At 36.7% G+C, this 15557-nt stretch overlaps 1 protein-coding gene and 1 long non-coding RNA gene across 2 annotated transcripts; one reads left to right on the top strand and one right to left on the bottom strand.

The window, feature by feature from the left end:
• Positions 1-411: 411 nt before the first annotated feature.
• LOC142553957 (uncharacterized) lies at positions 412-867 on the bottom strand. The gene is made up of 2 exons (XR_012822062.1): positions 739-867; positions 412-493 (listed from the first exon to the last, which is right to left on the bottom strand). It is a non-coding gene; the product is annotated as an uncharacterized LOC142553957 (long non-coding RNA).
• A 448-nt stretch (positions 868-1315) lies between these two features.
• On the top strand, positions 1316-2441 carry LOC142553956 (zinc-finger homeodomain protein 4). The gene has a single exon (XM_075664527.1). It carries the CDS (start codon positions 1316-1318, stop codon positions 2177-2179), a length of 864 nt encoding a protein of 287 aa, XP_075520642.1. The 3' UTR covers positions 2180-2441.
• The last annotated feature ends 13116 nt before the right edge of the window (positions 2442-15557 follow it).

Here is a 15557-nt window from a genome sequence, read left to right on the forward strand (position 1 = left end):
ATACAAGTAAAAAAATATAATAGTAAAAAGTAATTAGCAAAGATTACACAGCCATTTTTTGTTTTGGCTGATTATTTTATATAAAATTAAAAATGGAAGTAGATCTCTGTACACATAAACTCACCCATCTTGCATTGTCTTCTCCACTCTCTGACACTGGTCTCCATTTGGCGTAAACTCGATGGCTTTCAGCAGTAGTAGTGCAAGCAAAGCAAATACATTACCCCACCCTTTTTCTTATTCTCTCCAAAACTAAATTCCTCTTCTTTGTCTCTAATCTTTTCTTCTCTCTCTTCTCCTCTCCACCTTTTTTAGGCCCTCAACTACTTGTATAAGCTCCGTGTTTAGTGCTTCATTCACTCCTCAAAAACCCTCTCCCCTCTTTCCTCTTCGTCACGCCTAGCTCTTCCCTTCTTTTTTACTCCAAATTGCTGGGTTTTTTAGCCTAAGAAAGTGTATCAGCCCCTTATGAAACGAGGGTTTGTTTTACTTTCTTAACTTTGTTTTTCTGAGGCCAAGTGATGCATGTTATGTGTTGATAATGTTTTTTCCCCTATGTTTTGAAGCTAGCTAGCGAGTGCCGTTTACTTGAGATTCAGTGTTTCTTTGATTTCCAGCTGCTTCTTGAAGTGATTATGATTCCCGTTTCAGTACTTCAGTGCTCGATATATGCTATTGATCTTTGAACATCGATCTTTTTTTTTTCTTTTTTTTTATCTTTTCTCAGGTGGGTAAAACGGTGGGGAGTTGGAGTTTAATTTGAGGTCATCGACATCTCCAAAAATCAAGGATAAAATATGGAAGATGTGTTGGAAGAGATATTTTCTTCTTGGTTTTGATTAGCTCTATTATGGACTTGGATCTTCTCTCTGTAAGCAAGCATTTTGTTCTTTTTGGATCCATATATCGATCACTTCTTTGATTTTCTTGGAGTCCATCAAAAATAACCTGGAATTTGAAATGACCAATTTTTAGTTTCTTAGTTTCCAAATTCTTCATGAGTGTGGGTCATTAGTTGTTTTTTAGTGTGTTTTCCTTCATAAAGAGTGGACAGCAGCACATAATTACATATATATAATTAATCAAGAAACATAGATTCCTAGCTGCTAGGGCAATATTTTTTATTTTCTTGAGTTAGCCACCACTTTCATGCAAAAAATTTAATCATTTTACTTTTGTTTATAACCATAATCCCCCTTTAATCCATAATTATCTCTACATATATATATCTGGTCCTGTCTGGTGTCTTTTCTTTTGGTCTCCAAACAACGAACATTTTCATTCAAAAGCAACACAAAAGAAGGGTTTAACCAAAATGGAACTTCCAAATCAAGAAGACCATGAAATGCCTATCCCACTCAACAGTTCCTATGGCCATGGCCACATGATTCATCATCATGATCATCTTCCCACCATATCTCACATGCAACAAATCCCACCTTCGAATGGGCCCATCATGCCAGATGACCATGCTGCAGCAGCAGCAGTGCCGTTCAAGAAAATTGTGAGGTACAAAGAATGTCTAAAGAACCATGCAGCTTCCATGGGAGGAAATGCAACGGACGGGTGTGGAGAATTCATGCCCAGCGGGGAAGAAGGGACTTTGGAAGCGCTTATTTGCTCGGCCTGCAGCTGCCACAGGAACTTCCATAGAAAAGAAACCGAGGGAGATAATGGCCACAATAACAACGGCACTCAGCATAATTTCTCTAATTGTGAGAACAACTACTATCTGAATTCAAGAATGGGGAGGAAGCTTCTGTTGGGACATAATCATGCATTGGGGTACCATTCGGGGACTCTCATCTCTTCAAGAAACGTGGGGCCGCATCATCCCATGATCATGCCTTACAATATGGGGGCTGCTGCCCCTTCTGAGTCCGACGAACAGGAGGGCGGCGGCGGAGGGGCGGTGGCGGCGAGGCCGGTGCATCAAATGGTGAAGAAGAGATTCAGGACAAAATTCACACAAGAACAGAAGGATAAAATGCACAGTTTTGCTGAGAAAGTGGGATGGAAAATACAGAAGCAAGAAGAATCTCTGGTGCAGCAATTTTGTCAAGAAATTGGGGTCAAGAGAAGAGTGCTCAAAGTTTGGATGCATAACAATAAGCATAATCTCGCGAAGAAGAATCATCAATCCAATGCTCAGAACCAAGTTTTAGAGACTGATAATTGATTGAAAATTTAATATATATATTTTTTTCCTTTTTATGTTTTGATCTTGGGACCGGAAAGCAGCTTCTTCTTTTGTCTTTATTTCATTTTCTTGTTCTCTCTTTTTGAGATTTTGTTCTTTAGCTGTTTTACGTTTATCTTGGGATCTGCTATTAAAACTAGCTTTTCCGTGATGTTTTAGAGTTGATTAATGGGCTACTTATGGTTTGATCATTACCAGGTCTGACTTTTTTCAGTCTCTCTATAAAGTTAAATTAATTGAATTAGTTAAAATTTAAAAACTAGGTTGCATGCATGATTGGATATGTATAATATTATTTGTTTACAGATTGTATTTAATACTTTCTGGCACTATGGGATCGAAATATGAGTTCGAAGAGTTTTTGTGTAAGACGACTGTCACGAATATACGGATTAATCTTATTCATATTCTTAATAAAAATAATACTCTTATAATAAAGAGAAATATTTTTTCATTGTTGACTCAAATAAGATATTCGTCTCATTAAATACGATCAGTGAGATTGTTTTACACAAGTTTTTACTTATTATTTTTTTTTTACTTTGGAAAAAAAACTTGAGTTTGATTTGATTGTTTGTCATTAAAAATATGTGGATGAGATAAATCTTGGATAATATTTACAAAGCTCTAATAATTTGGATAGTTTTTGTGCATAAAGGAAGGTCAATGCTTCCAAATAACTGAAAATACAAAAGCCGAAACAAGATTACTAACAGACAAGAAAATACAAACAAAAATTGTTGACGTAATTATTATTGAAATTGCGAAAGTTGGTACGGAATTGATTTGAAATTCACTTGAATTTTATCCATATCTAACCAAATCAAAAAAATTAAAATTTATCGTTTCAAGTTCATCGATCCAAAAACGACCTGAATGAACATATTAACGTTCAATAAAACGTGCATGGACTCACTTATAATATTACAAGATATATGTCAAAATCGATTAGGACCATGAATAAATACGAATACAAGAAAATTATTACGATTAACTTTAATGACAAATGAGGTGGGGTGAAAAAATATGGTTAAAATAATTTACTTCAGTTTAATTATTTATATATTTTATTACTACTGATATATATATTTATATATCCAACTGTAATTATAGAAGAATTGATTTATTGTGTGAAGGCGTGATGTTTTGCCTCAGCTTTAATGGTAGAGTGGGAGAGAGATGATGATGTGTCATTGTCTTTTGATGATCTCAAGAATGAATGAATCCTATGCACAATATTATCGAAAGACACGAAACCCTCAATTTCATCAAATAATTAAGATAGTACCATTTTTACTTTTCGAATACTCTACCAAAATTCTCTTGTCCTAAAACTATAGCTCAATTGGTAGATGCATCAAGTCTTCTTGAAATTATATATATATATATACTGTGTTCATCCATCGTGCTTACTTTAATGTCTAAAGTTGATATTGCATTGATCTATTGCATGTACTTTAATTTAAGGATGTCAATTCGGATGGGTTGAATGAGTTGGATCGAGTTGAGTAATAGTATTTTTCAAAATTTGTTCAACTCGAACCCAACCCGAAAACTTTCAACTCGAATCTGAACTCGAATCAACCCGATCAACCTGTTCAACCCGATTTTGATTTTTTTTAAAATTTTTTTAAAGAAAATTAAATAAAAATTTTAAAAAAAATATTTAGTTTAAACACATAATAACAAAATCTTGCTCATATATATGATTTAAATATTTGAAAGTCTAATTTTAGAAAAATAAATAAATTTACTAAATCAAATAAACAACTGTTTAAAAAATAAATAATGTTCAAAATAAATATTAAATTATGAACATTTATGATATAAATATAGAATAAATATTTTTTTAGACTTACAATATATAAAAATATAGGCAATATTTATTAATTATATTTTTTTTAAAAAAATTAAAGTTTCAACTCGAACCCAAACTAACCCGATCATTTTTTTCGGGTCAGCTACCGGGTACAATCCGATCTGACTCGAACCCGAAAATCCTAAACCTAAACTTGATTTTTTTCGGGTTGAACCGTGTCAGGTTAATGGATCGTGTCTAATTTTGATATCACTTCTTCAGCGGTAAGCTTTGAGATGAACACAAATATATGTACATCATAATTATTTTTATTATCTCAGGTCAATATACAGACAAGTGCTACATCCGCTCACTACAGTTGTAAATTTCCACCATATTGAAGCTAAGATTTCATAATCCAAACGAGTTTCAGCAAAATATATATGTAAAAACTTACACTATTAAACAATTAGGATCCACATATATATATGTATTCCAAAAGAATTGAAAGAAAAATTATTTATGTAAAAGTTAATTAAACTCGATTTCGAACTTCACTTACAATTTGAGGAGATATCTTGCGAGACGGTCTCACGAATCTTTATCTGTGAGACGGGTCAACCCTACCGATATTCACAATAAAAAGTAATAATTTTAGAATAAAAAATAATATTTTTTCATTGATGACCAAAATAAGAGATCCATCTCATAAAATACGACCCGTAAAATCGTCTCATATAATTTATTGCATTACAATTTTAAATAGACAATAATGAGGACTTCGAGTAATTCGATTCCCTCTTGAAAGGAAGTAGAACATCCAAAACTACAAGGGGATGAAATTTTTATTTTTAAAAATAATTTATATACTATGATTGCCAATAAAGGATAAAGGATGTATTATTACATATTGTGCAGCATTGTCAGATACTCTTTGCTGCTACGTTTTATCAAAACCTTCACCAGCAATGTACATTCTTATCTTTCTATTTTTTTTAGGACAACATATATATTAGGTTTTTTTTTTAAAAAATATTAATTTAAAAATAATTTGTTTTTAAAAAATAAGATACGGGTAAATTGTAGATAAATCCCTAAAACCCAACTCAAATTTATTCCAACTTCCTACACCTAAAAATATTTGTTTAAACTCCCTAAAAGGATTAAAATGATAAAAATACCCCTTATAAGTGTATTCACTAATGATTGATTTTCTGGGCAGAAAATGGTATCAGAGCCGAGTTAAAAAATTATTTCAAACATATAAATTTATTATTACAATGTAATTAAATGTTTGAGGAGGAGAATTTAGAAAAAAATTATGAATCGAACTCAGGTTCGAGAAAAATAATTTAAAATATTTCAATATTTTGGAATATACATGAGAGCATCTAACATTGATTAGATATCAGGAGCAGAAAGGGAAGTTACACCACCCTCAGGTAAATTTATGATTCAAGCAAATAAGTTTTTGGAAATAGTACCATATTCCTCTAAGCTCTCCTTAGATCTTAGGAAAATCCAGGAAACGGTACAAAATTATGGTAATATGCTATACTTGGTACCCCAACGAGTTGATAAAATCCTTGAAAACCAGGAAGAAATTCTTGGAATATTAAAGGATATTCAAACAAGAATTCAAAAACTAGAACAACAACCAAGTTCTAATAAAAGAACTTCAGGGGATGGTTACCACCATCATTTGGTACGGAACCTTTGTTACATCAACAAGGGAAGGCCAGAGTGGTGTCAAAACCTTTAACTGAAGAAGAAAAGATGATCAATCTAATTAAATCTGTCTCAAAAAAGAAATTAATCTGATGACAGCTTTAGAAAGGATTGGTCTGGAGGATCTACAAGAACCTGCAAAATCTTTCGCAAATCTTAAAGTCATAAATCTAAAAATGAACACAGCAGGAGGAGAACCACCTGCTATAACCTGGTCATCTTCTCAGGAACCACCAAGGGAAAGTGTGGGATCTCAAAATATAAACATGAGAGAATCTCAACCCGATTTCCATACTGGTAGAGGATCACACCCAGCGGGAACAAGGACAAGGAGAACGTCAAATTCCCTTGCACCAAACACCCTATGGGAAAACTGTTTTAGATCCTATACATCCTTATGGGGTTATGCTTAACCTTGACGTATTAGATTTTAAAAACAGAGAAGATCTCATAGATGACTGGACATCTGCTATGAGAATCGCAGCAGGAACACTTGATCTCAATAGAGAAGGATTCATTAAACTTTTAAAAATGAGTCTTATGGGATCAGTAAAAATCGCTTGGGACATGACTTCATTAGAAACAAAAGAGTCAGTCCTAGCTGGTGAATCTCTTAGTGAGATCACTGGAAAAATTGCTACCCTATTTAAAGCACAATTTATAGGGGTAGACTATTTTAACATTCAAGATACAGAGAAGAGGAAGAAATATACTCAAGCTCTGTATAGTCTTGAATTATATGATATATGTTTAGTGGATGAATACATTATGTTATTCATTAAATATAGATGGAATTCAGGAGTCGAAAAAGATATAGCTATGAAGCTTTTCTTCGCAAAAATACCAAGTCCCTCGAGATAAATGCTCATAAGGGAATAAGTACCTAGCAATCCAGATACGTTGGCATGGAGAGCTTCTTTTCTCAAAGGAAAATTGGCAGAATGGTGTCATATGATAGCATTACAAAAGAATTACAAATTCTTAAGGGATATCAACAAAAGAACTCCTTTGTGTTGTAAGGAAAATGATCTTCCAACAATTATTGGAAGTAAACCACAGAAGCATGGAAGGAAAAGCTTCAGGACTCATCCTTATGCTCGAAGTGGAAGAAGTTCTTGGAAACAAAGAACTGTTTGTTCTAGACAGAAAGCCAGATCTTATAAATCTGGGCAAAGAAGTGGACTATCAAGAAGTAGGATATCATTCCAAGTATCGAGTACATCTCGAAGAACAGGAAGAACACCTATGAAGAAAACTTTCAGAAGAGCTCATACTCGAGCAAATGAAATTTTCAAGGATTGTAATTGCTGGACATGTGGTGCAAGAGGTCATATCTCGACCAACTGTCCATAGAATGAAAAAAGAGGTATTAAACGCTTCGATCCAACTCCGGATATTGAAAAAGCAGTTTACTACCAAGATCTAATTCAGGTATACAGATTTGAGGATATTGCCTCAGATGAAAGTATATATGAAGAAGAAGAAGTCTTAAGTCAAGGAGAATCTGATGGAAATGAATCGGAATCTGACTGAAGATGAGGTGTTTTGACATGAAACACATGAAGATTTGTCTAGTTTCTTTAGCCGGACAACAATATCTCATAACATGATCTAAAAGATCATGAGAGAAAATCCCAGTCTTCAGAGATATCAAGGATTCTCTGCAGGACAGGTAGAAAAGTTCTTAGGAAGTTTTGGCCTAAGAAACAGAAAGCATCATCTAATCTATAAAGTTTCTAGAAGGGAAATAGCAATCCCGATGGAACTTACGGGAAATAGAATGGAGATGCAGTTAATTTTTTCCGAAGAAATTAGAGAGGAATTACAAAAACTCAAGATAGAAGTAGCAAGAACTATGTCCTGGATTCATATCGGAGCAATCCAGATTATGATAAAAGCTACTTTCGAAGAAGGAATAAATTCACCCATTGATATTGCTATATCGAATAAAAGAATGGGGAACCTTCAAAATTCAGTACTGGGAACTATCTCAGGAAATCTCTGCGCATGAAAGATTGTAGGAGTAATCTATCCAAGGATAGCCTACAACTTGGCAGATCGAGATTTTAACCGAGCCTTGACATTGCATAAAAATTTCAAGGAAAAAAGGCTGATGAAAGAAGGTAATAGACCATATTCTATTACTTGTCAGATTTCATATGCTCTATCTAATTCACATCATTCCGAGTTGTTTATTAGAAATGAGTTCATTGAAATACCTGAGATATTTGGAAAAGTTGCCCAGGCAATTTATCCAGACCGAGTTGAATTTCCTTTAATACAGGAAACAGATATCCAAATACAAGATAAACTGATTCTACAAAGGAATCAAAGTCTTAGATTGAAATCAAGAAGACTATCTTTTCAGGGAGATAGAAATTACAAGTTACAGGTGGGGAAAAATGCCTATCCAAGAAACCCAACAGGAGCTAAAAAGTTTTTCTACAACAGAAAAACTTAGATGCCCAGAAGGGTGGAAGGAAGTGGAAATAGTATTTGATATTACGAAGCAAAGGAATCAATTTCCTTGTAATACAATATACTATTTGGAACAACCTATGATAGAGACTTACCAAAGACTGATTAATATCGGAGAATTGGAAGTTCATACTCAAGGAATTCCAGGGAAAGAATCAGATCAACTGATTATTGGACTTGAGTTTCTCGAGGAACACAAACCTTGGAAACGTCTAGAGTACGGAATGAAGTTTATGGCATATGAAAAAATATGAAAAATCCAATGACCACAAGCCCATTCTCCATATACATTCAAGTAAGAATGTTATATAAACAATATAAGGCAGAATATTTTGCTGTTTATATTGATTCAGGTGCTGGAATCTGTACAACAAAACGAGGAGTTTTTCCAAAAAATTTGGAAGAAGAATTACCAAAGATTGCTGAAAGAGATTTTTCCAGAAGAATCTTAATCCTATGCAAAGGAATTAAGATGACTGAAATCATGATTGGCGGTGCTGGACAAACACCTTGGTACAAGGTAAAAATACCACCAATTTATTTTCATGATACATGAGCTGACATTTTACTAGGAAATAATTCCCTACAAATGTTCAAGTCCTATACTCAAGAAAATGAGACTAGACGATTAGTGTTCACAACACCCTGTGATCACAAAATCATAGTTCAGAGACTACGAGATGCATTTTACAGAAAATTGCCGATCCAGTTTCGCAGCAAGTGTGATTATGAAGGAAAACTTCTGAACTCAAAAATGAAAGATTCTAGACTGTTTGGAGAAACAATGCTCCAGTTAAGAGCAGATAAGGAACTTCAACCAGAAGATATAGAATGCCTTAAGATAACTCTACATAGGAATGAAGTAGAGTTTGAATCTAAGGTATCTTTGGAAGATGTCAAGAAAAGGATCAAAGAAAATTACAATGAAGATCCCTTGGCATGGTGGGACAGAAATCAACTCAAAGCTTGCCTTAAAATTAAGGAAGACAAAGAGTATGAATTTGTCCGGTGCAAGCCTATCCCATTGAATATAATTGATCAAAAGGATATGCAGATTATAATCAAGGAACATTTGGACCTTGATTTAATTAAAGCAGGAATGTCACCACATAGCAGTTCAGGTTTTCTGGTAAGAAATCATGGTGAGATAAAACGGGGTAAACCCAGATTGGTTATTAATTATCAAGAAATTAATAAGATTCTGGAGTTTGATGGGTATTTTATACCTAGCAGAGAACATCTAATCAGTTGCATACGCAATGCCAAGATCTTCTCTAAATTCGATTGTAAGTCTGATTTTTATCAGATTTGAATGCAGGATGAAAGCAAGAAATTCAAAGCTTTCTCCACACCCCAAGGACATTATATTTGGAAGGTATTACCAATGGATTGGCTAATTCACCTCAGATATTTCAAAGGAAAAATGGATAATCTTTTTAAAGATTATTTTAAATTTATGTTTGTTTATATTGACGATGTCTTAATAGCATCTAAAACTATGAATGAACATGTTAAACATTTGGAGACTTTCTCTAATGTTTGCAAAAAAAAAAGCACTGATTTTATCTGAAAAGAAAGCAGTCATTGCAACAAGAAAGATTGAATTCCTCGGAATTGAAATCGATGAGTCAGGAATAATTCTGCAAGAACACATAGTCAAAAAGGTGCAGAATTTTCCAGATAGTCTCAAAGACAAGAATCAACTTCAAAGTTTCTTAGGAGTTGTTAATTTTGCTGAGATATTTATTAAAAACCTAGCAAAATATAGAAAGGTGTTTAGCCCATTATTAAAAAAATTTCAAGATTTATATGAACAGAAGAACACACAAAGGTACTAGGCCAATTAAAAGAGATTTGTAAAAATCTTCCGAAAATGGCTATTCTAACCAGTAGCCGAGCCCTGGACAGAGCTCAGCCAAACCGCAGGTATTCGAGCCCAACCAGCGTCCGGAGCAGGGTTATGTCAAGCACATATTCTTGTGACATGAATCTCAGGCCCAAGTGTCATGTTCCTATCCTAAGAACTTTGTCATATGTCAAAAGCGTGAATAATCTTTAAATATACTAGAATCTTGCCGTATGATTAGATGTGAGAAGAAATCCGGCCTGAAATTGCAGTGATTGGAGAAGAATTTAATTTTATAAAGAAATTTACCTAAAATAGACTTCGACACGGTATGGGAAGAAGTCTTCTCAACCACTATAAATACCCATGTCTATTTCATGGTCAAGGAGATCAAGATATTAACTTTCACATATTGCATCTTTCCGTTTCTTTATTCTTAAATCCGATCAAAAGGTCAAAGTGGTCGCGTCGGAAAAATTTTCGACACCTTCCAATATCTATTAATCTGTATGACCTGGTAGTGTTCCATCTGTTCCGGTTCAAACATTGTTGATCTGAATCTCAAGCTCACCAGACCAGACACAAGGAAAATTTGGTATCATCAATTGGCGCCGTCTGTGGGAAATTTGAAAGAGAGATAAGATGGCAAGTACCAGGAGTCGATCGGGAGAGAACAATTAACCAACGTCCAACATGGCAGAGCTCGTCCGGCTGATCACAACGACTGTCGAACAAGTCTTGGCCCAAAGATCAGACAACAATCCTCCTCCAGGAGAGGATCGTGAAGCTCAGAGGCAAGAGATACAAAGATTAAGGGAGGAGATGGAACGTCTTAAAGAAGAGAGGAATGCACCCCCTCCTCCACCCCTTCTGGATCGGGGGATCCATTTCTCGGCCGAGATATTGGCTGCCGAATTGCCTCAAAATTTCAGATTCCCTAACGTCGGAGAATACGACGGCTCGGAGGATCCAGAAGAGCATCTATCCCGATTTGAGAACGCGGCATTACTGCACCAATACTCAGATCCGATCAAGTGTAGGGTCTTCGTAACCACTTTGGTCAGGTCATCCCAACAGTGGTTCAATTTGCTTAGGCCAGGGACCATCAAAACTTTTCAAGACTTCGGAAGAGCTTTTCTCTACCAATTTGCAAGCAACAAGAAACATCCATTGACGGCTCTGAGTTTATTCAATGTTAAACAACAAGAACAGGAGAGCCTACGAGATTTAGTTAAGAGGTTCAACCAGATGGTCATCGATGTTCCCTCGGCTACTCCGGATATACTGATTAATGCCTTTACACAAGGGCTAAGAGGTGGTGATTTCTTCAAGTCGTTGGTAAAAAAGCCCCCGGCTACTTTCGAAGAACTCTTGGCGAGGGCGGAGAAGTATATGAACGTGGAAGAAGTACAAATGGCTAGGAAAATTAAACCAAAGGCCTCGGCCAAGGCTACGCGAGACGTTCGACCCACCGACCTCGTGCCAAGGGTCGGACGTTTCGAACCACCTACGTTGCTTGGGCAATTCGCCGCTTACACACCTTTGAAAGTCAACGAAGCCCGAGCATTGGAACTATGTGATGAATGACAACTCATTCGAAGACCTCGGAGTAGTGACAGAGGACCTCGTAACCCCAGGTCAGAAAGGTATTGCGGATTTCACAGGGATTATGGTCATACTACCGATGAATGTCATCATTTGAATCAAGAAATAGAACGGATCATCTAGAGAGATCCAGAAATTAAAGCAATTCTAGCCAGTCCAGGTGGTGGGCACCGACCCCCTAAGAGAACTCTGGAGGAAAAGTCATCCTGAAAGGAGAATGGCTCCGAATCAAAGGGAAAATTTTCAAAATGCTAACCCAAATATGCGGAAGGCAGAACCTCGGGAACAACCACCCCCTCGAGGGGTAATTAATATGATATCGGGTGGGCCTACAGACGGAGACTCCAACCGGGCCAGGAAAGCTAGCAGTAGAAGGTTGGAGAACATGGAGATTAGTAGCACTAAAACACGCTTAGGACCAATGATCGCCAATTACGAGGTTGCTCATATATTTGGTTATCCGAGCTATGATCGCCAATTACGAGGTTGCTCATATCTTTGTGGACTCGGGAAGTTCTGTCAACGTCCTGTTTAAAGAAGCAATGGATCAGATGGACTTGGGCGAATACACGGTAGAGCCTATCTCTACAGCTTTTTTTGGATTCACGGGGCATGCAATACACCCCCTTGGAGTCGTCAATCTCCCTCTCTTTTTGGGGAGTGGGGATACTAGAAAGACCCGAATTATCAACTTTGTGATAGTTGATGCCCCTTCATCGTATAATGTTACTATGGGGAGACCAGCCATGGCCGCTTTCATGGCAATTGCCTCGGCTCTGCACCAGAAAATCAAGTTCGCTGTCGGAGAAGCTGTAGGAGAGGTTAAGGGAGATCAGAAGACTTCTCAAAAATGTTATGTGGAAGAAGTAAGGGTTGAGCAGAAATCGATTAAAATTGAATATCCAAGTCGACCTGAATCCAGGGGATTCGATCAACTACATCTAATCGAAGAAGCAGGGAAGGTTACTTCGGAAGACGTGTGTGAAGAGCTTATCCTAAATCCCCCATCCGGAGTCGTGAGGATAGCTCAGACCTTGGAAGAGCCCTTGAAAGAACGATTGGTCCAGTGTTTGGAGAAAAATAAAGATGTATTTGCTTGGTGTCCGTCCGAACTCCAAGGGGTTAGGAGGGAGGTGATGGAGCATAACTTGAATGTCTTGAATGAATGTCGACCTGTGATACAGAAGAAGAGACATTTCGGCCCCGAAAAAGATGCTATCATCAAGGAACAAGGGCAAGATTATTAAGAGCATGACACATTCAAGAAATCTATTTCCCGACATGGATATCTAATGTGGTCTTGGTTCCTAAGTCGGCTGGAAAATGACGGATGTGTGTGGACTTTCGCGACTTAAACCGGGCCTGCCCTAAAGACTGTTATCCTTTCCCGAGGATAGATCAATTGGTCGATTCCACGGCCGGACACGAGCTCCTTTGTTTCCTCGATGCATATCAAGGATATCACAAAATTCCCTTGGCGGAAAATGACAGAAGCAAGGTCAGTTTTATCACATCCAATGGGACATTCTGTTATGTAGTAATGCCATTTGAATTAAAGAATGCTGGCGCTACCTATCAGAGGCTTATGGATAAGGTCTTCAAAAAGCAGATTGGGAAGAACGTTGAGGTCTATGTGGATAATATATTGATCTAGTCCAAAGCCGTCGACCAGTTAGTGACGGATCTGGATGAAACGTTTCAGACTCTGCGGGAGTACAATGTTGAAGCTGAACCCTAGCAAGTGTGTATTTGGGGTTCAGACGGGGAAGTTTTTGGGGTACATGGTGACTCGCAAAGGCATTGAGGCTAATCCAGAAAAAGTGCAAGCACTATCCTCTATGGGTTCTCCTCGAAACATCCAAGAAGTGCAGCGATTGACGGGAAGGATCGCCGCTCTAGCCCGATTCATATCTCGATCCGCAGATCAAAGTTTCCCATTCTTTAAGGTACTTCGGAAAACTAAAAATTTTGAATGGAATGATCAGAGTGAGAAAGCACTGCAGGAGCTGAAAACTTATCTTAGGGAACTCCCTATCTTGAACAAACCCATCCCTGGAGAGGAGCTCTTCGTGTTCTTGGCAGTCACCCCTCAGGCTGCAAGTTCGATTCTAGTCAGAAGAGATGATGCAGTTCATCAACCGGTCTATTTTGTGAGTCACACTTTAAAGGGGGCAGAGCTCAATTATACTACTCAGGAAAAGTTGGCCTTGGCCCTCGTTATCATGGCCAGAAAATTGAGGCCTTATTTCTTATCACATCCTATCACTGTCCTCACTAACAACGTCCTGGGGAAGATTGTCTCACATCCAGATACCTCAGGAAGATTGATTAAGTGGGTTACCGAGCTCAGTGAATACGATGTTGTGGGGACCCGGGCTCTAACTCAATTCTTTTCGGGATTAATCGGATCCTTGTTCAAAAATACGGGTCAAAATTTTGCTTTTAACATTAAATCAAAAGTTTATAACTTAAGCAAAAGATAGTTCTATATTTATTTCATTACAATAAACATAATATACATGTATTGTTTTATCCATATTCTACAAACCAGTATTTAAGTACAGTACATGTCAAAAGTACAACTACTAGTTCATCTGCTATGCCCGTGATCACCACGCTATGTCCATCTCTCATCTCTGTCGCGACCCTGATCCTGCCCCACCTGTTGTTATGCACACATACAGACATAACAACAGCCAAAAACTCCGGTGAGAACAAATCCCAGTATAAAACATGTATACATGTTGATACATAATCATAAATCATGAATCAAAGCAATAATAATGGGCTCCATAGTCTATGAAACCAATCTATATAAACATGCAATTCAAATCAAATCATGTCTTGACTCGACTCGACTCTACTCTAGGGATCCCGATGTGAATATGACGTCACTGTCTGTCACCTACCCTCCCAATCGGGGTAACTGTACGTCTTATTCCTAGAATTCGGTCATGTCTGTATCGAATGTCTACAATCGGAGGATATCTGCTCCTATGCGTCGATACACCGAACGTCTAGAAGTTTGGCAAATCTACCAATGACTCTCCTATCTCAAATGCATGAATATAAATCTATAAATGCATAATCATATCAAAAGATTTGAATATAATCTATAAACAAATCATAATCATATCAAAAGACAAGCAACTAATCTAGTATGTGATTTTGTTGGGAAACTCAAATTGAATCTTATTTGAGTTGTGTCTTCCCCAAACAAAACATGCATTATACCTTTCGTCGTAGTATAATCGTCGTCGTAGTCGAAGTCTTGTTCCCAAATTTATCAATACAAATCTGAAATGACATAATCAATGTGTATTCTATCAAACTTCTACTCAATTCAACACATATATGAATTGATAATCAATCTCGATACAAATCGACGGTACAACGGCATAATCCTGCGATACCGATCAACTCACATATCAATATGCAATAACAATAACTCATACTCTTCATCATAGACATATATCGATTCTGATATTTGCATATTCCCAATTCTATACATGTTGAAAATCATGTCAATAGCATAACATATCCGTTCTTCGATTCATTTACAATTCTACGATCCCCATAATCATGGGAACACATAATAGAAATCAAATCTGAGTTCTCCCAACTTATATATTTCGAACCATGCTGGAATTTAACCATACTTACATCCTTAGATAGCTCTTGATACCAGGAGCACAAATCTATGCTTGTATTGAAGTTTGGATGAGTATATTTTGCATAACTCAAGTCTAAATGAAAGAAACCTTTCACTTCTTTTGGAATAGCTCTCGATTCTCTCCTGCAAGTCTGAAAAAAGAATGACTCAGCCCAATTGTATATATATATATGCCATGTGTCAACATAAGAATTAAGAGTGGCTTTCTCGTATGCAGCACCGCGGGTGC

This window comes from Primulina tabacum, chromosome 8, assembly GCF_025594145.1.
Source record: "Primulina tabacum isolate GXHZ01 chromosome 8, ASM2559414v2, whole genome shotgun sequence".
Taxonomy (NCBI): Eukaryota; Viridiplantae; Streptophyta; class Magnoliopsida; order Lamiales; family Gesneriaceae; genus Primulina; species Primulina tabacum.

Bases quoted from the DNA above. Each gene is read 5' to 3' on its own strand.
- LOC142553956 (XM_075664527.1), top strand. From the start codon at position 1,316: ATGGAACTTCCAAATCAAGAAGACCATGAAATGCCTATCCCACTCAAC.